Below are 21864 nucleotides of genomic sequence, written 5' to 3'. Positions count from 1 at the left end.
GGGCAGCAAGCCCCCTCCCCTCCACCACAGCCTCCGAAAGGGAGTTGTGCCAGTAGCCCTGATTTTGTTTTAAATTAACAGAAAGGCAGGAAAATTCCACCCTTCCCTTGACTCATTAAATATTTGCCTTTGAGGCCTTGCTCTCACCAGGAGGGAAAAGCAAACAGCTGCACATTTTGGCTTCAGTCTCACCAGGCGGACATGATGCTCAAAAAAGCAGGTCTGTGTGGCCAGGACCCACTCCTGTAAGATGCCTCTGTGCAGACACTCCCCCCCCCTTGCAGACAGGGAACCATTCAGCTGTGCAGACATACCGGCATTTAATTAGAAAACCACCATTAGTTTCAAAGAAAGAAGAGCCTCTCTGTATGCTCACAGCCCTCAGCTAAAGCTGGTGAGACCAGTCAAGCAACACACCAAACCCTCTGGAGCTGATTGCTGCTACCTGCACAGGTAGCTGGAGGAGACGGAAGACAATGTGTTCCAGGACACAACACGCACGAATAAATAACTCGGGCAAAGGAAATGGGAATCAGACTTCAGAAAGTATTCAGCCAGTCCAGATTTTGCTTAGGAAAAACATAAAAAGATTGTGGGCAACACCATCCTTGAACATTTCCAAGAAATTAGCAAAGACAGTCTCTGTCTAGCAAAGGAGTCTCTCCTTCCTTCAGCAGGCAGGTCAGTATACAAAACAAGGACAGCGAAAGAACAAACAGGACCCAAGAGCAAGCGATCAGGCAACGTTCCCAGCTCGGTAGAAAGCCATCTGAGATGCAGGAAACAAGCGATAAACACGTAAACTGCTGGCTTCCAGCCACCAGGCTCTGAAAGCCTGCTTCCCTCAGCAGTGTATGCAACTTCCCATCCAACGCCAGCAACCCAAACCACTCAGGAGCTCAACAACACTCCTAGCAGTTTCCCAAAAGAGCAAATATTTTAGCAGCTCACAGCAACACTGAGTTGCTGTGCTAAGGGTAGCAAATCTAACTACAGTACTGAGAAGATCCTAGGCGGGCTAGAAACAGCCAAGGAGATGAAAAGCAGGTCTCAACGCAGCTGCATGGTGTTACAAGAATGGATTCAAGCTGAGCTACTCTGAGATGCTCTTTCAGAAGTAACTCAGAGATGAGTAGCCACTGCATAAGAAGCTGGACAGTAAACGAGTAGCTGTGGCTAACTCGCATCCAAGAGTTTTTAGAGAGCTCATGAGAAATTCTCTGGAGCATCAGCAATGCCTTCCCAGGTCTAGAAAGGCAATGAAACGTCAGACTGGGCAAACGTGCCAGCATTCAAAACAAGCAAATGGATCTACTGGAATAGTTAAGAGACCTATCCATGCCACAGCGATGACAGAGCAAGCCAAGGGGCCACAGCAATGCCAAGGAAAGCAACTGGGCTATCAATTAATGCTTTCCAGTTCTTTGCTTATAATAACCAGCAGTCAGCAGAGATTTAAAAGATGCATACTATTGAACTAACAATATTTCTGAGATAATTGGATATTGGTTTGATATAGATGATAGTACTGACTATAGATGATAGTACTGACAGGAGACAGAGTTCTCTAAGATCTGTACTTGGTACCAAGCAGCATTTTGCTTATTAGACTTACAGAAAAAAATACCAGCAGCATTTTGCTTATGAGACTTATAGAAAAAAATACCATGGAACCTGATTAATCGACTAGCTAATTAAAAACAGATCTCTGGGTAACTGTAGATGGGCATCTTCTTTAATTGCATAGGTTTCTACAGAGATCTTGATGGGATTTTTGCCCTGTATGTTTGTTTCTCCATTTAGTAGTAATTTCCTTACAGATCTGGCTGAGAGAAAATGGATGGATTCACAAGAACAATAGCTCAGTTTGTGCCTACACAAGCAACAAAGAGCTCAGCCGTCATGTAGTACATGCAACACTATGCAGTAATAAGCGATGGCCACAGGAATAGTCCTGTGGGACTGAACGCCTTTTTTGGAGACCCATGATCGTGAATGAACAAAAGAAGAATAAAACCAAACTCTTGGGGACCCCGGCAGATAACAAACACAAGCACAATGCTGGGGACAAAGGGGCTGATGTAATGAAACAGGCATGTTTTTGTGAGAGGATGGTCAACTGCTGGGAACAATTTATCAAGGCTTATGTGACTTCTTCACTGAAAGCCAAAAAAACACTATTTTTTTTTTAAATTGTGTATGTCTGAAACATGCTCAGCTGCTGAGCAGCCTGCCCAGCCTACATGATTTACCAGACTTTCCATTTGCTGGGTAGTTTTGCCAGCTGTTAAAAGTCATGGATTACTTATTTGCAAGTTTGATACAGTGAAATATCTACTTTTATACCTTTAAAAGCAACATAAGCTGAATTCTTTGGCCTCTGAGTAGAGGACAAAGCATTCTTGCTGCAGAAACTTAGTATCCGCTCAGATAACAAACGCCTCGGTTGCTGTGCAAGCAATGATGTTATCACAGCAAAGTGGGTAATTTTCTGAGTGCAGTGAAACCCTTTGAAACTATGGCAACATCTACAGCAACCAGGACAGACTGCCCCAAACTTGCTTACCCCTCACTGTGAGCTGCTGGTGCCCAAAACAAATGCAGAAATGCAGTGCAAGAAGCAAGCCAACATGACCACAGTGCGTCCACGCTCCAGCTGGCTGGGGCCTGGCCACCTCTAAGCCTGGGTCTGTCTGCAGCCAAACATGAATGCAGGAGAAATAGCAGGGGGGGAATAGGAAGAGAGAAGTGTGTAGAAATGGGCCTGAAGAGCCCCAAGGGAGACTGCTTTCATCTGGATGTCCTCATCCAACACAGGGAGAACATGGCAGACGAACTTAGCTATGACCATGGGGGAAGCATGAAAGAAAATCTGTGTAGGTGGGGAGACAAGGGCAAAAAAACAGGTAAAACCATCTGTCTTGAGCAGTTGAGAAATGGAACAGAAAAACTAAAAACAATCAGGCCAAAAGACATGCCATCTTGCATCCATGGCTAAATTCTTATCAGAAATAGGCAATGGGCATCTGTACTTAAAAAACTCATTTTTGGTAGCAAATTTGGGTTTTAACATACTGTAATGCCATTAAGAGCCAAGAAACAAACCTGCCTGGGGAAAGAAGCCTGAAAGCATGCTCTGCCAGAACATATAACCATCTAGAACTGAAATGCTTTGACACAACTGAACTGGTTTTTACTGGTGTTTGGTTTCCTGAAAACATCTTATTTTTCCTTTCATTATTTAAGTAAGTAGGACATGGATATTTTCAGGGTGAAACCACTGGTTCTGAAACAGCTTTAATATTAAAAATTTAATTAAAAAAAAAAATCAAAACACTATTTCAACAGACCAAAACAATTCTCTCCCTTGTCTTGTCTCAATTATCCCTTCAAAGCCTCTGAAATGCAAGGTTTTGTTTCAACAGAATATTTGTAAGCACAGCTGTACCAATTTTTAAAAAAAACAGAATAACTGGGAAAAAAAAAGTATCAGAGCAAAGTCTCTAAACCATTTTGGGTAACTGCATATTGGTCTTTTCTGTCTTTCTGCCCTCATCACGGAGGCTCTCATGTCTTGGTGGATGTTCTACCCCATCTTTTGCCTTGATACACAACCTTGCTCCTCTGAAATCTATTCTACACGCTACTATTAGAAATATTTTCCCTGTCAAAACTATCCATTCCTTCCCTACCCCTCCACTGCCTCTTGCTTCTTCCCCAGAAATCAAACTCAAATGCCTTGGTTTCTCTGCACATTTTTTAGAATTCAATCCTTTGGGCCTCTCTCCCTTGGTGTCCCATGGGCTTGAGAACATCTCAGAAGATGGGGAAGAAGAATGAAAACAACAGAGAAAAATCTCCCCACCAAAAGACACTGTTCAATTCTTAAGGCTTACCACAAAACACAAGGTCTTCAAAATGCTGCTGGTTAGATCAGGAACTCAGGTTTTGAAACCACAACCAAATACTCCGCAGGTACTGTGCCCTCCCACTCACACATGGTTTTGTCTACCTACCAGCTTTGGTGAGGATGTGGAAGTTGAGCTCCCTGAGACAGTGCCTTATTTTTCCAGCCATGTTGCAGGGCACAGAGCAGGTCCTCAGCTCTGAGCTGGCACCTGCAAAGTCTGGCACATTGAGAACCGAAAAACTAAACGCGTTTTAATTGACAGAATGCATGACCACAGGGGTAGATAAATACTGCAAAACAAATGCAAACATTTTTTTGAAGTCTCTGTTTAAGATGTCCATAACAGATGTACATTTGCTGTTGCTTCCTCTCAAAATAATGCCAAAGGACCACGTGCTACAATAAATACTTTCAGAACTGCTTTAGACTTGGGAATTTATAGCCAATCAACAAAAAAAAACCTCTCACTGACAAGGGAGAAATTCCTTTCACATAACATCAGCATAGGTATTTGATCTCTAAACTGGTACAGCAGACACACAGTTCCCTGCCAAGATTATGGCTCCATAAAGGACTGCACTAAAATTTTAAGTTTTAATTTTTTAATACAAAAATTTAAAAATTCTAATTAAAATTAATTAAAGTTCTCTCTCCTCTCAAGAAAGAGAGGGTGAGATCCTAGGAGGATCATGCAGTGTTTGCTTACAATCTGGCTTCAGGAGCTAGGAGTGCTCCATGATCCAGCCAAAAGCAAAGGAATCAGTAAGTGCCCAGCACTTTCAAAACACAGTTCATCGTTGGGAAGCTGAGACTGGTTAGTCTGAATAAATATTTTGAAGGTGCACTCTATTACAACTGGGCTGAATTAGCTTCAGGAGTCTTTGAACAGCCCCAAACATAATTATTAAATTAGAGAGCAGATAAAGAAAGCCTACTTTCAGATGGTCCATTTCCCATTCAACGACATCAAATGCTCTAAATTAAGAGAGTTATTATCTTTCCACTTCACACTAACAGCTACTCTGTGCCATTTCTTCTCACACTGAGCTTGCAAGACTATGAACTGGAAAAGAAATTTGGCAATACTGAAAAGCATGCTGTTGAAGGCTTCTTGAATCGCTTTTCTGTTGGATAAAGAGTGAGTATTTTTTGTTAGGGATACAAGCTGCATTAAAACCACACTACTGACGGAAAAGGACTTTGTGAAATTTGGATATGAGCACATAATTTGTCTCCCACACTCTGGTTCCTTGGGTTATTCACTTTATTGCCAAGCTAAGCATCTAGTAAGTCAAAGTAATTCCTGGCAAACAATTTCAGCACGCACATGTTGAACAGTTTTTAGTCGCAACTCACTGGCAAGCATCATGTCTGTACTGGGTGTTCTTACAGGGCTGTCAGCAGCTTTTGGTGGCCAGGGTAAGAAAGCGGCACTAGGATAACTCAAGCAAAGTGCTATTAAATGAAAGAAAATTAGGACAGAACATACAAAGAAGGTACAATGGGAGGAAAGAAAGGTCACTGGCAGCAGAGCACGGAAACCCTCAAACTAGCCCCATAATAAGCCTGCTGGTTCATGTGTGTTACCCTTCCTCTTGGGAGGGTAACACAGAACACCTAGATGTCCGCAGCAAGGGAAGCCTTCTGAACCTCCAGAGCAAGGACATTCAAAACCTAGAAGCAGGCCCGATGACGAGTTTGGTGCAGAAGCTTAGTTTTTAAGAATTAAGCAATCCAGCCATTGTTCCCTCTACTTAAAACCAGACTTCTCTTCTTGTAGTTTGTAAAGGGCGAGAGAGAGGATTTGTGTTACTGAGAGCAACTTGGGGGGCTTAAAAAAAACAAACCAAAGATGTGGTACAACAGGTCTGGTGTGTGACCGTAAGCAGGCTGGTGAGCATTTAGCTTAGGGAAGTTATATTAAGACTCTGAAAGAAACTTCAGTTTTAAAATCTAGTTTTAGCCACAGCTCCTTTCATGCTTTTGAAGCTTTTTAATTAAAAAGACAATTAGATATGAACAATATCTGCTGTGGTTAGAGGCCACATGAGCGCAATGACTATACGCACACTGAAGAAAAACTCTTGTATAGGATCTGCAGCATTGTGCATTGCAGTAGTCTGTCACACAACACCAAGAACAGAGAATTAAAAATATAAATGCAACACTTTAAGAGTTATTTTCTAATTTGCTGCTTCTGCTACTAAATGACTTGCCAGAGAGGAACTTAACTTTAGACTGAACCGATCTGTTCTACTGTAACATGTTCCCTAACAGCCTCTAGTGACACTCCCTGTGCAGCAAACCTGGGATTGGTTCACTGCAGCAGGTTTCCACACAACGAAAGAGGAGGAAGGCTGCTAGTACTGTGATCCTTGACTCTTCCTGTTGTGAAACACACTCAACGGGTGAGCGATGGACAGGAAGAGGCTGAGCACAGAAAATCATCCCATCTGGGTTTGGAAGTGGATGGGTGGAGGGAACCGACTGCCTCTTCTGAGGGAGCGCCCCTGTACATGAAGAGCTGTGGAAGCAGCACTGTTTCCTTCCAGGCGGGCAGCAGTGGATTCATCTCTCTTTACTTACGTGCATTTTCATTTCGTTAGCTACTGTTGTTGACATCATGACACAACAGATGATAGTCACCAGGATGAAGTAAAGCGCATACATGAAGCGGGTGCTGGTTGACTGTTTTATCTTGGGGCAGCATTTGCAGCACAAGGAACAAGCAGCAGTACCGCAGCAGCAGGCCAACTGGAAAGTAAGACAAAAAACACAAGTCATTCTATCACCGCCTTTAGGTTTCTGTTGCAAAAGTCAGACAGGGAAGCCGGGAGACTTCCTGTAAAACTCCAGGATTTCTTAAGTCCTCTTCTACCAGCTGAGCAGCATGTAAGTGGAGCAGACTGTCTTGTTTATCAAAAGTCACTAGGCTTAAGCACATCAGTTTCTAGCTTTCCCACAGGCTAAGGATGAGAGCGAAGAGGATGAGGAGGAACTGCTCCCGATCTCTGAATCCTGCTCTCTGCTACCTCTGTGCAGCTCGTTTCACCCAGCAGAACAGGCATGGCAATGGTAAGGCTCTATTTCCTGCAATACACTTTCCCTGCCTCCGTAGAGAAAAAACAAATCTGCACAAGAAGGGCACAGACTCCAAAACGGTTTGCTTTTAACATACAGACAAAACTATTTTGTTTCTAAGACAAGCTGGAGGTTTTCTTTCAAAACAAGCTGTACAGATCCATTTCAATTCACCAGAACCATACTGTCCTTTTTAAGGTGTCCTTCCTGGTACACACACAGACAAAAAAACCTTTTTTTTTTTGCTACGGAACTTTTTATGTTACTAAAGACTTTGAGCAAATTAAAGGAGGGAGGGAAAACTGTTGAAGACACACTTTGGGATAGTTGTGCTGAAGGCTTTATAAACAGACAACACCAAGCCACCGTGCGCTGTTTTCCTTCCAGGACACCTCCTCTTCCAGCATCAATGACTGTCCAACCCCGTGAAGGGAGTTTCATGCATGTATTTGCAGACACACGTGTCTGATATAACTCCACAGAGTCTCACAACCAGACTGGTTAATCAAAGAGCCCCAAATCGTTCTGAAGTGTCTTGAAAAGACTCCCAGCTTATTATTTCCTTGCCATGACTATCTGCTGCAACACCTAATCTCAGGCTTCCTGTCTTCAGCCTCGCAGAAACGGGGTAGCGGACGGGACCTTGCCTCACTCAACAATGGCTCTTCAGTCTGCAGAAGACATAAAACGAGGACAGTCCAACCCGACTCCAACTCTGCCCTTCTCTCAGTTCAATGCTGCATCTCACACCAGAGGAGATACGGGCCTCAAAGCACGCAGCTGCTAAAACTGCTGCTGCTGCAAAACAGAAATCCTCCCCAAAACACACAAAGCTCAACTGTGAGGAATAAACAGAATGGGCTCATGTTGGCACCAAAGCTGGAAATCAAAAATACTACATGCATAAGCACATCAGGCGAGTATACTTTCAAAAGAGAAGGCAGTGGTGGTTGAATGGCAATTTTATTTTTTTATATGTAGTGAAATTAAGTTAACTTTTACAGCATCAACTACAAGTCCAAGAAATAAGGAAGCTATGGCAAGTTACCGATTGAGCAAACAAATGGAATAACAACATTTCAAAATGAAAACGTAGCAGAAAAGTATAATCCATCCACTTCAGAATTATGGGGAAAAAAAAGAAAAGAGTAAGACTAAAGGTCCTGTCAATCTTTGCCAAATCCAAAGTATCCATGATGAACTTCAACTGCTGGCCATACTCACTATAATGTTAAAAACCACAGTACAGAAGTAAAAAGGTATGCAGCTTGGCATTTGTAAGGGGAACAACATTTTCCTAAACCAGGTGCTAGAGAGCTCTGCCAGTGAAACCTCATCTATGTCCAGCAACATGTCTGCTATTCCAGTCCTGGGTCCCTGGAGCTGCTATTTAAAGCAACAAATACTTAAATAGAATATACAGCTTGTTTATGCACTGTTCCATATGACTCAGAGAGGCTTTAATGATAGTTTCTAAGACTGAGCACATACCCTATAAATTCGCAACATTTGTGAAAAATACCAGTGTCTCCATCTTTTTTCAAATGTACTCCTCTTTAAGCACTCTGAATAGCTGTGGAAACCATTGAAAGTTGGTTAGGTTATTCAGCCACAGGCCCAAATTTGGTGGGTTTGGGTTTTTTTGTTGGTTATTTTTTTCTTTTTTAAACTCTGGTTATGACTAACTACATTCCAGAGTGGGCTGCAATGAAATAGGTGTTATCCAAAAATAGATGAAAACAGTCTCTGTCCCAAAGAGTAAGATGCTGGCCACAACCTACCGATCAGAGAGGTTCCAAAGATGTTATCTTTGGGTGACAGACTCCCTCTACAACGAGTTCTCTGTTAAAAGGTGCGGTCAACGTACAGCTGAATTACGCGGTCCCTCTGATGCCGCATGCTTGGCCATGGGCACAGCCCATCTCACCTCGCCTCTGCCTTTTGACCACAGCGAGGGTCTGCCCAGGGGATCAGGACCCACCGGTGCAGAGATGCAAACTGGTAACAAATTCTTCGATGTTAAAAAACTGGGCTGTGGAAAAAAGCAAGCAATGTCATAAATCTTCTACAGCTTTAGCTTATCATTAAACCAAAGCTCCTCCAAAGGACGGGTTCTGCAGAAGGAAGGCGCTGTGTGGTTTTCAGGACAACCCAGACAACCCAATGTGTGCGATCGCTGCCAGCAGGCAAGGCCTTGAAAATCCTGGTCCGTACCTACAGAGCTCCTTCAAAGTCCCGTGATCCTTCCAAGTCCTGGGTCCCCAAGAGCCCAGTGCAGTGGCGCCCGAAAGCCAGGCTGCTCTGGCAGGAGTTTGCCATGCTGCAGCAGGTTCTGGCTTCAAGTCTTTCTCATCCAAAGGCTCCCATGAGTCAGGCAGCAAATACAGCCACCCCGGCTCCCTCTCTAGCTTTATATCTCCTCACAGGGTGAACACCACAGTCTGACAATAACTACAAGCGCTACGCAAATATTTATGCTTTCCACAAATACTGACGATCAGCCAGCCCCCTCACGCCACCCACCCCAACGCCAGGCCTCCACAGCATCAGACGGGCTGCTTGCTTTGCTTGGCACTACTCTTTCAGAGCTGAAGGAGGGTGCAGTGCCAGCTTGCCCGAGATCCCAAAACTTGAAAACCTAGTGCACTTGAAAACAGCCCGCGCCACGATTTGAACTGCCTGGATGATGGCTGACCTGACTGGTTTCACAACAGCAGCTGTGGAAAGCTGCGTGGGAAATTTTTGCGTTAAAAAATACTCAAAGCGCCGTTTCACAGACATTTCTCCTGGTAGCCAGGCTGGCTTAACAGCCACTGGCTCCCCCCCGCCCTTCTCCTCTGCCGGCTGCTCACTCTCTCCTACCCTGGCACCAGTACCTCACTGGCCCTGACAGTTGTTCCTGCTGCGGGGGGTGATCAAACAAAGCAACCTACTGGCTAAAAAAAAAAAAAAAAAAAAAAAAAAAAGAAAAATGACATATCAATCCTTCTCAGCTGCTGATTTATTATGCAACAGCAGAAACAGTTTTACCATTTCACGTGAGGGCACAGTGCGCGGGGAGGGGAGAGCAGAGATGAATGCCTCACAGCAGTCCTCCATGCTTTAACCCTTCTCTGAACAGACGTTTCAGTGGCGTTTTCCTACCACCTCACTCGATCTGAGTGCCGTAGGTTCCTGCGAATGCAAAGGAATAATTTTTACATCCACCCAGTGAGGAGCAGAAGCAATCAGACTATATAACAGCCCTAGTCTGTGCAAACCACTTCTCCAAGTACAGGCAGGCCTGGACACGCTTGCACGCTCCCATCTTAAGCCAGCCTGAGGAGTACCTATGGTTAACAAGAGTTAGACACACTACAAAACAGGATAAAAGCAGGCTTACCCACTAGTGCGCGAGCTATCGGCTCCCGACAATGAATACTTCACCAACACACACTTAACATCTGCCACGCACACAAGTCTTGATTTTTGCAAGCTGGGATCCAACCTGATAAATCAGTGGAATGAGGTGTGACAGTAATATTAAGCACACACCTAACTATTTACATACAAGACTGAGAAGTAAAGTGAACATGTCCTGTCTACTGCTTTTGTAGAGACAGTGACATTTTTAGAAGGTATTTTCCACAGATGTTTCCAAAAAAAGTCTCAAAGGTCTTAGAAAATATTTTGCGTAGCCATTAAAACAAAGTGAGGAGTTTCAGAATCACTGCCCAAAATAGCCTATGGTATTTTTAAAATACACAAACCATAGGGAAGTATCAAGCTTATCACAACAAAACACTCTTCCTTTTGGGAGACTTCAGCAGAAATGGTAAAAATCAGAGGGAAGAAGAGCACATTAAAAAAAAAAGTGCATACTTAAATGAAACGAAGACTTAGCAGCGTTTCATCTCTTCCCTCCTAACTGACCGCCCAGCTGGAGTGGCCAGGAAGACCACATGCCTTCTGGCCTGTCCAGGAGCACAGGAATATGCCTTGCTGAAGCTTCTTTTTAAGGGGGCCTAGAGCAGCTTCTTTTTTCATGCACAGCTTGATTACTTGACTACCAGCATTATCTGGGCCATAAGATTTGTAGATAATGCAGTCACTGAGCTGTTAACACCAACGTCTATCAAAAACACCCAAACACCTACTCTCACAGCTACATGCAGCATCAACACAGGCTGGAAGAGCAAAGCAGCTAGCCCTGCACAAATAATGTCCTGCATTGGCTACACACCTGCCCTTGGACTTCTAGTTTCAGGGAAGAATGTCTAGGAAGCCAACCATTTTGTTAGTGCACTGGTTCATGAAAAGAAGAGACACCTGATGCCAGGTATCCCAAGCGTTAGGAGCTGGGCTCAGACTATTATTGAAACCCCACCTTTTACGCATGCACATTTTGCAAAGGTTTCTTCAACTGATCACATGATTACAGAGTGGTTTGTCCCTGTGAAGTAATTAAATTCACTGAAGAGGCTTTATTTTGCCCTTTGTCTGACTTAAGAGGCTTTTCACTGCTTCTTCTTTAATATTAAGACTCATCATGTGGCTTAAGCCAAAAGGTTTTGTGACCATCATACCAGTTAATCAACTGACGACCTATTTTTGGGAGCACACCTCACACTGCAAACTGTGCAAAATTAAAACCGACTTCAGAGGAAAGTCACGTCAGCCTAGTCACTGCCTGAACACCACTTTCCAGTGAGGCTTTCCTGCCCGGGGCTGAGTTTCCAAAGCGAAGGGCTTGTGCCCTGCACCACGGGGCAGAACTGCCATACAGCACCAAGCAGCTCAAAACCTAGGTGAGAAAGCAGTGTCGAGGACAGCTATGCCAAGAGCTAAAACGTGGGCAAGCCTTTGCCAGGCGCCGGCAGAGCTGAAGTTAAGCTGAACTGAGGATGATTGACTTGTCTCTATGCTCAAATGTTACTACGTGGTGACTCAGATCAGCACTAGAAAATAATGTCACTGCAGAACGTCTAAATTAAAGACCGCCCAACTACTCTTCTCCTGATGATCTTGGAAAAATCAAGAGAATGGCTTAGTCTGACCTGAGCCTTGCAGTGTATCCCACCACCCAGTTCCCCAGTGGTACAGCTATTTTCCATTAGCATAGACCATCTGGATTTGACAGCAGTATGAGGTGGGCTGTCTGCCCCTCTGGTTACTTACACCTGTCATGAAAAACAGCAAACCCCCCCGCCCCGTGCCCTTCTAACTTGTCTGCTACAGTTCCCAGGCCCTGGATCTTGGTGAGGCTTTCTTCACTAGCTATAAGAGCCTTTGAATTACCTGGTCTTTTCTCCCTGCTTATGAAAGAAGGAATCCAAACCATTTGCCCTCAGTTTCATTTGAAGGCTTTAAGACTTCTCCTCCCAGCAACCTAAGCTGTTCAGGTTTTTTTCCTGCATCCCCACAAACTTCCCCAGCCCCTTCTACAAAATCATGGCAGCATCATCAGCCCAGCAAGTCACCTCACTCCTCTCCCCTGCACGCAGCCGAAGAGGGGGTGAGACTCTGCCCCGCAGCACCCCACGCTGTGGGAGCAGCCTGCCCTCCATGCACACCTTGCGCAGGCAACCAGCCAGCTGGATGTACTTAAAAGGTGTGGTTTATTTCCACTGCGGTCATGCCATCTGGGTTACACCAGTCCTTCCATCACGCCTGTCTGCTTTTGGGAGCAATTTTAAATGTACTCTTAAGTCACTGATGAAAACAGGTCACTGTTCTCATCAGTGACCTGATCCTGAAGCTTCTTTGCATTGATCCCTTGACAATCTTCACTGAGAGCAACCTCCACTGGGTGACAGGTTCAACGGTCCTTTTCTATCATTTCATATTTCACAGTTTTCTCATGTGCAGGTTGTTCCAGCTCATGCTGCAGCCACTTCGCCGCCTTTCACAGCAGAGAAGCTACTAACAGAGCAACTGGAAGATGAAAGACAAGTCAGCAACGGCAAAGTCTGACAATTTGAGTCCATCACTTCATACAGCAAGAAGATTTTCTCCAGGTTAGCTCTGATGTTCAAAACCAGGACTCTAGAAGAACGGTACACACAGATGCAACATGGTGCATGGTCAGGGACAGAGAACCAAGTGCAGGACAGTAACTGTTTAAGTCCATGTACCACTGAAACTTCTGTATGCATTGACTTAAAAGCATGTAGCTGGAACAGCTGCTTCACTTCCAAATAAACAGACAGCTCTGAGCTGTTGCACAAAGATGTTGTGTCTTTAAAAGGTGCTTTCTGTACTGAGTTCAAGAGAACTTTAAGGTGAGGGAAAAAAAACCATTAACATTTTGTACAAAGTGACAAAAGGCAATAAATTGGTACAAAACATTAACTATTTCGCACCATATGAGAGTACAAAAAAATCTACCTGCTCAAATCATTGCTAAAGACGTCCCACTTTAGATCAGTGTCACAACAGCCAACCTTACACACATTTCCCGATTGGCAGGTTCAAAACAGAGCCTGCTCACATCTTCCCATTGCTTACTTCTTGATCAGCATTTTTAAATACAATGACTACTCAAGAAGTATCTTGAATAGTATTCCTAAACCACTGTTTTGCCAGTACTCAAAGCCAAAGAAAAAAAAACACGAGATAGGTCCCTTCAGAAAATGTTAAGAATGGTTCTTGTTAGAACTCAGTGTGAGAGATGACAGTTTGACACATTTTGGATCAGCCCTACTGGACAGAAAGAAGTGCAAAACTTTCCATTTTCAGACTGTGAACATTTGCATGTTTAAATACTTGACCATATGCCATCTCTAATTGCTGGAAGTTCCAATCACTAAACTGCAAACACCAATCCCAGCATAGTTATCACTAATCAAAGTGACAATGGGATTGCTAGGTGTGTCAGGACTCCCTTCAAAATAAACATGGACCCACCTTCCCACAGCTGCTGTCATGGGTAAATGCTACAGTCCCCAGAGCTCTGTCTGGCTCTGTCCCCCCCTGCCTCATGCTGTAGCACATGCTGATGTTGAAGCCTGTCTCTTGGGTGACCTGAACAGTGCAGTAGGTCAAATTCAGTCAGCAGAATGGCTGACCACAGCCTAAAAATCTAGGAGGCCAGGCATTTAACACGTCAAAACAGAAAGAAACAGAAGCGCCATTAACTCAGGTATGAGAAGAACCTTGGAAGCAACCTAAGGTCTAAGTGTCTTCACATGGCTAAGTTGAGAACACCATCCAGCCTCAGCACACGTTTGGGATGACAGCAGTTGCCAGGTCCGGAGGAGACTTTCAGCTTATACTGCAGTCATAGCTCAGGCTTTTCTTCAATCGCTCTCCTGAAACAAGTATGTCTTGCACCTGCAACTGAGAGTGCATCCATTGTAAGTCTCAATAACGGAAAAACACCGTGGAACACCTATACATACTGAAATGGTTGGGGCCCCAAGAGCAAGGGGGATGTTGTAAATACCTCAATTGCTCAACTATCCTGTGTGCTCAACTAAACAAAGGAAAGCCTTTGAATTTGGAGAGCAGTAATGGCTGTAAGATAAGGAGGCTCTGGGATGTTCTCACTTTAGAGAATTGGGCCTTGAGAATATAGTTTTAATTAAGATGGTTGCATTTCACTTCAGACAACTTGGCTTTGGGAAAACAGAGGCACAGAAACCTAAAGATAAGAGAGTTGCAACAGCTGCCTCGAAGGACATGGCCTACATGATCCCCGGAATGAGTTTGCGCAGAAACAGGGGTCAGTCAGCGAACACAGTGAGGAAGACTAACGGCCTTCATTTGAAGACCCCTGACGACCACCAGAGAAAACGACTGCGCATGCGAAGCAGACATTTGCATATCTCATGGTTATGTAAATGAGTTCTCGGAAATCCTATGACTATATATGACTTTACAGTATATAGACTCTGAAAATCTGCGAAATTGGCAGAGCACTCATGGTGGGTAATCCCCAGTGCTGCCCAGCGCTGCAATAAAGAATTCCTGCTTAATAACACTCTGGAGTTATTGAATTTTCTTTCGGACTCTTTACCTAGCCGCACCTAGCTTCCCACTTCAGTGAGGAAAGTTAGAAAGCAAGGGGGTTCAGAGATTTCCGATTTTTGTATCAATACAAAAATTAAAATAAAAGCAACAGTAGGATTTATATCCTTCTGCAGTAAAGTATCCCCCTGCCCTTATAAGTGAAGGCCCTGCTCTTATACTGCCTTTACTCCACAGCTATAGAGCCGTGGGTATTTAAGCTGTTTATTTAAACACACAATGCAACAAACTTGTGAGACCTGAGAGGAAAAGGCTAAGAAAAAATTAGGCAGCAATGTAAAATTAAGCAGGACTGAGAAAGACTATCTTCTGCCTAGAATTAGAAAGAGTATCTTCTGCCTCTTATGCAGTGGCAGGGAAAGGATTCCAACCTAGCAATGCAAGTGTCAAGTGATGCAACGCTTCGAGGATCTCACTGTCGTTTGGTTGCCTTTCCCTCCCCTTCTAATCACTTTTGAATCCAGCAGCAAATTTTATCAAGGTATGGCAGGCAGATGGGGGCCTCAAAGATACCATGTTCTTACAATTTCCTTGAAAATAGGCAAAAGGTTTAGCAGAGAAAAATGATTTCTCAACCCTGAGCAAGGAAAAGGCTGCAACACAAGTTCAGTATTTATTAGAAAGGGAATCAACATAAGATACCAACCTCAGTGAACAAAGCTGCAGAAAACTACGCTTTGCTAATTCAGATATTCAGGTAACCATTTGTTTAAAACAAAAACTCCATGTCTCTGCAAACAGGGAAAAAGTCCTTCCCCAGTCTGTTTTTCCTAACTGTATTTAAGTGGAGTACACTACAATACTCCACATCAGACCTCAGACAGCTAGTTTCATCTACAGTCATGATTAATAGCAGTGGCAGGCGCATGGAAAGGCAGGTGAGAGGGGTAAGACCCAGAGCTAAATTTCTCTTTCTTTTTTTAACTGACTGGCTCAGGTTAAACACAATAAACCAAACCCTTCTCACCCAGGAAGACCAGTTGCAGGAGAGACATGTTTTGTGGAGCACCACGAGGAGCAGAGCCAGGAACACTGCTGGCACCATCCCACAGTGCTGCAGCACATCACACCATGCACATGCCCCAGCAATGCCCCGGCGTCCTCAGAGGACACAAACCTGGACGAGGATGACAGAGCCACCCTTTTCACCATGTAATGGAAAGAAACCATGAGGTCAGGACTGCAAGCCCCATTCTCAACCTGCAGATGCAAACAGGCAGTGCCAGAGAGGCAGGCAGCCCTAAAGCACTTGGGGGGCTTCCTTCCCTTGCCCCAAAAGCCATGAGCCCCAGAAGTCATAAGACTGGCCAAGGCCAATGTTACAAATAAAGCTTTTTTTTTTTTTCAAAAAAAAAAAAAGAAAATCTGATACTCTAACTTGCGGCACATCTTACTGCATTTACTACATGATATGATTTCTAAGTGCAGAACAGTATAAAAGAAGGCACTCAAGATTTAACGGATCTACAAAAATAGCTTTATAAGCTTTAATAACTACCAGTTCTAATTGAAAAATCCATCTTCTTGAACAACCCAACTACAACATACTGCCCCCCAAAAATTAATGGTAACTATCTAATTACATTTATTTAACTCTGGAAAAAAACATATTCATTGTAATAAAGATTTTCTGCAACAGCTGCTTTTCTTAACTATGATCTCAACTTTATTCACTTGAGAATAACTTCTTAAGAAAAGCCAAATGTAAAATCCTGTTTCCTGTCAATTTAAGCAGATGTTTTTATGTAATCAAAAGCATTGTGGAGGCCTAAGCCAAACTGTACTCTCACTGCATTCTCAAAATAGGTCTACCAACGAAGCACTAGCAAAAGAAGAAATATTTAGCAAGCTTATTACAACTCAGAAACCTAAAAATTGCAATTCTCTTCAAAACAAGCTTGTACGTCACCCGATATAAACCAACTGCAGAAATTAAAGTTTACAAATGGCCAAGTTCCTTGAAAGCAAGTTCCCAGGGTCTGCTTGGCAAGGATACAAATCACACAGTAATGTTAATTAAGATTATTTTAAATTATTTTTGAGTGCAAAATCAGCATAACCAAAGTACACTGAAGTTTGGCAGCTTGCCGCTGCATCCTTTAACAGCAGGAATCTGGGCAGCGAAACCTGAATGCATTTATTCTGACAGGCACCATCAACTAGATGTTGAGCACAGTTTGACCCGAAACCAAAAGTACCAATCATTCATCGTCTTCTTCACACCAGGAAAATTTCCTGGCATTACGAATGGAGAAAAAATGGATAGTCATGTGATGTTAACTCACAACAAAACTTTGATATCAGCCACAGATAATTGCACTTTCACAGTTCAGAAGGACAATACCAAAGTTCTCAGTTCTAGGAGAGCTGATCCACAGAAACAGAGACGCAGAGGTAAGATACGTACAGGGCAAAAATAGTTCATACAAAACCCCCCCACCTCATGGGATATCAAACCCAGTACAAACTAGTATATTTTAGGGAAAAAGGAGGGACCCAACATGAGTGTTGTTTTTCAGGACTCGTATAAAGCTCCATCTTTCCTCAAACACATCATCTCTGTTTCTGGAGTCAGGGTTAACTTCATCTTTGGGGGAACATTTATGTAGAGGCCAAATTCCTTCTTGATTTTCCAGCTTGATTAACAGTATCCACAAAATGCCTGAGGAAGTTGGGTCGAGAGAGAAAGTAAAACTTCTATGCCTTTTGTTTTTCTTGTTATTAATTATGTTAAACAAACATCCCCTCATCAAGGTTGGAATAAATCAAGTCATGAAGGCAAAGGCCATTTTTCCTTTTAAAAAAGTTACACTGCATGCTATTGAAACATGGTTTATGCCATTTATCATCTTAGCCTATAAAAAGGTTATCCACACTAAGTTCGCTGGTGTAACTCCAGCAATTACGCCATATTTAGCACAGATAAGTCTTACATCAAAAATAGTGCTTGAGCCAGCAGAATACATCTCCCCAGGGTACTGCATAATTTTGGCGCTATGACTGCATCCACTTTAGGGCTTTTGTTTCGGCTCCAACATCACTAAGGAGTTCAATTTATTTACAGACTCTAAAGTGACACATCAGTGTCAATAGAACACATTACTATTAGATACTACTCCAGGGGTAGGAATAGTGGCTTTAAGAATGTCTCAAAGTCTGGTCATGCTAAAGCCATGCCATTCACCACACGAGTCTCACAACGATTTCATCCTCTTGGTATTAAGTTACTTCTCCAGGAGCTACACCAAAAAAGCAACGAAAATGCAAACAGCCGTGAACCACTGCAGTAACAGCACCTACTAACAGCACTCTGTTGAGCTGCTCCAAAACTTGTTTCACACGTTGCCAAAGTGCATGTGAAGCAGCAGTCAGGGAGACCCCCTGCTTTAACAGGAATATCAGCAAATGCAGATACTGCTGTCCCCCACGACCACCCAGGGCTGCTTGGTGAGGCGCACGGGAGCACCCGGAGGACAGGCACGTGGAGGCATGCTCAGTACTCCTCCCGGCCCACTGAAGATTAAAAGAACTGCAGCTAGAAGAGCAAATCTAGCCCGTGATTTCAACCTTCAGGAAAGATCTGAGATTTTTTGCAGGTGGTGCACACAAAAGCAAGAGAATAATCAGATGCTGAGGTTGGGCAGAGTGACCAGTGAGGAAATATCAACAGAATTAGGACCGTAAGGTGTTTAAATATGTAAAACAACAGGAATAAGCTCGCTGGCGAGTCTGTTGCAGACAGGACAAATAGGAATGGGTTTCTATTGCAGAAGTGGAGATTTGGGAAAATGAAGCACAAAATAAAGTGTCTGGGGGAGATGCAGTCTAACACCAGGCTAAAGACAACCAGTAGGAACAGAAGTCCTTCCCTTCAGTGTAACCAAGGAGGAGATCTGGACATGGCCTCGGGACAACCCTTGTCCTCCAATTCCACAGTCCTTCAACCATCAGGACAGATTTAATCAAGATAACAGGTGCACCGCGGTAAGATGCAGAGCACCGGTGCATGATCCCATGGATGCTGAAGGGTGTAGGTCCTGCAAGACCCTCCATCACCACTTGCTCTCATCTCTCACTTCCTCCGCCAGCACCTGCACTTGCTGAATCTTTCCACAAGCCAAATTTAGAGGAGTCTGTGAAAGGGTCTGAGGTGTGCCAGGCAGTCTGCAGCCACGAGAGAAGTTAAGACCATTTCATTTCTTACACCGTGGGGTCTCATCTCCCGACCACCAGGCACCAGTAGCAATTATCTAACAGCCTCTCATCGCTTTAAGAGGTCTCCGTCACCCCTTTCGGAACTACCCCTTGCAACGCAGGTGTTTGGGAAGGCTCCTCTCAACGTCCTCGTCCCCTCCCGTCCCTCACCGCAGCTCCCGAGGCGGGCGCCCACGGGCAGAGCCGCTCTCCGCTCCCCGCACGCACCCTGGGGAGCCCGGCAGCGTGCAGCCGCCTGCCCTCCCGAACGCGAGGGGAATTCACCCAGGGAACTCCGCAAAAACACCACTGTAAACACTTGAAGATACAAGCTCTACAGAAAGGCACCCCCGCCGCACTCGGCTCAGCCCCCTCTGGAAGCGCTGCCGTTGTTTTATCGCCTTCACGGCCCTGGGGAGGCCGGCTCCCCGCAGGCTGGCCGTGCGGAGCGCCAAGCTGCGGCCGAGGAGCAGCGGAGGGATGCGGTCCCCCGGCCCTGTCCCGTCCCGTCCCCGCGGCGGGGCTGTCACCACCCCGGCCCCGCGGGGCGCTCCCCCAGGACCTCGCTGCCCTCTCTCCGTGACTGCCGCCGGAGCCTGCGAGCGGGCCCCCAGCGCCGTCCTCCCGGGCGATCCCCCGCCCGGCGCAGGGGAGGCGTGCGGCGCCCGCGCCGCCCGCCGCGCACACCTGCCGCCTCCCCGCTCCCCTCGGCCCCTACCTGGCCGGCGCAGCAGGGCGCGGACATGCCGGCGGCGCGGCGCGGCCTGGATCCCTTGCTGCCTCCCTCATGCGGGAGCGGGAAGGGCCGGGCTGGGTAGGGCCAGGCTGGGCAGCGCGGAGTTCGCCGCCGCCGCGGGCGGAGCGGCACCGCCTCTGCCCGGCTGCCGGCCGCGACGCCCTCGGCTCGGCCCCGCCGGCCGGCTTCCGCTGTCGTCAGCCTGCGCGGCGGACGGCGGGGGGGGCCGCCCTGGGGGGTCCGCGCCGTTTCCGCGTCCCGGATCGCCGCGTAAGGGGCGCCGCGGTGCCCGCTTTCCCGCAGCGGCTCTTGCGTCTGTCGCTGCTCCCTCCGGCCGGCCTCGCCAGCCGGCCTGCCCCGCCGGAGCGAGGGGACACCCTCCCAGCCGGGACCCCCACGTCCGCAGGTGGGGAGAGCACCCACCCTCCCTGCCGGGCCCGGGCGGAAGGCGCCAGCGCGTTTGTGGGCCGCCGCAGTCAGTGCGGTAGGCTTGGACGTCCTGGTTTCGCTTGCCCGAGCCAGCAGAAGCAGCAGTTCCCTCTGCAGCGGGGACAGGCAGGGTGAATGCGTGCAGACCGCCCTCCGCAGGCTGTCCTGCTCTCCAGGACGCTGCTAAGATCACTTGCCCGCTCATATACCCTCCAAAACACCTGGGGTATTAGTAGTTGAATTCAGTGAATTCACTTCCTCAGCTTCCTCTGTGACAATAGGATATCTTTGCTATTGCAGATGAAGCTACCAATAGTAGCAATGAAGGTCTCTGTGGAAAGACTCCCTCGCCTTGGCTGCTTTGTCGCCTCTCTGTGCGTGTACGCTATAACATTTAATATAGGACTACTTTGAACTTTATTTCTAGTCTTAAACTGCCCTAGCTTTAAGAATTCAGTGCGACCAGAAGCTATTAAACCGTTTATGGGTACGTACATGTAGATAACATAGCTACACCTACCAAAAAGGAAATCCGTGTGGATTGCAGGATGTATTGCATAAGACCCCTTCCTCTTCCTTCCTTTGTGCAAACAAACAGCAACTCGATGCTCTAGGAAGCAGCTCGTATGATGAATCGGCATGACATAATTTGGTGTTATACTGGGGACTGAAGAGACTGGGGTTACCATAAGGGTTCAGCTTATAAAAAGCAGACGTGCTTTTATTTTTAATGGTGCTCTACCATCTGCATATACTCAGTTAGAGACAGGGTATTTACCACTGTTGTAATATTAATTCTGTCAACCAGATGGTTATTTAGCTGCAAAAGACACCAGCTTGTGGGCATCCCAGAGGACCCCACCACAGTTCAGGCACTGGTGCGGCTGACACTCCTGCTCTGTAGGAGCAGCAAAAGCCCCAGCTGAGGACTCCTCAAGTCAGGACTGGGGGCTGGAGTCTCAGCACACCTTCTCTGATTTACAGCTCTTCTCTCCAGAGGCAGTGCTGAAGAGAAAGAATTGAGAATTGAACAACAGATGGGAAAGCAGTGTGGCCAGCAAACAAGCAATGGAAAAACACTGGTGTTTTTAACTTTGAAACGTAGTCAGGTTCTTGAAGCATGTTGTTAAGACATGGAAACATAAGCATCACAGCATAATAAGAACTCAGCAAAACTGCGTTCATCTTCTATTTCTGTTCCAGATTTCTTATACAATCAATCACAAGAATCTGACTAGTCAGGCTTCGCTTAATTTGCACATCTGCAAAAATCAACTCAAAACATGAAGGATAATCTGAGGTTTATTTTAATAATGAAACTGTCTTGCAAAGAGAAGCTGGTGAAGGTGACATACAGGTACGGTGGAAGAGTACAAGTGGCTGTACCCCACGTCAGCATGTCTGTGATAGCAACAAGCATTCACTGGATGGGGAACCCCATTTCAATTCACTGCTCTGTGCAGGTCTGTTAATGCCAACACTGTTATCACTGACACGAATAAATCCA

General features: G+C 45.5%; 1 protein-coding gene across 4 annotated transcripts in view; it reads right to left on the bottom strand.

Moving 5' to 3' along the window:
- The window catches only part of SERINC5 (serine incorporator 5), a 42653-nt gene extending 22585 nt beyond the window's left edge, over positions 1-20068 (bottom strand). For 3 of the 4 annotated variants that reach the window (XR_011050091.1, XR_011050090.1, XM_068423371.1), the window contains exons 1-3: positions 19911-20068; positions 10022-10165; positions 6497-6664 (exon numbers count right to left, since the gene is read on the bottom strand). Coding sequence is in view for 2 of the 4 variants with exons in the window: in XM_068423371.1 (XP_068279472.1) it covers positions 6497-6664; positions 10022-10090 (237 nt within the window). In the remaining 2 variants the exon portion in view is untranslated. The remainder of the gene's footprint in view (positions 1-6496; positions 6665-10021; positions 10166-19910) is intronic. The other variant, XM_068423372.1, reaches the window with a different exon arrangement.
- Between the last annotated feature and the right edge of the window lie 1796 nt (positions 20069-21864).

The sequence above is a fragment of the Nyctibius grandis genome, chromosome Z (assembly GCF_013368605.1).
Source record: "Nyctibius grandis isolate bNycGra1 chromosome Z, bNycGra1.pri, whole genome shotgun sequence".
Classification (NCBI taxonomy): domain Eukaryota; kingdom Metazoa; phylum Chordata; class Aves; order Nyctibiiformes; family Nyctibiidae; genus Nyctibius; species Nyctibius grandis.
The sequence above is the reverse complement of the archived record's forward strand: the minus strand, read 5'-3'. Positions and strand labels throughout refer to the sequence as shown.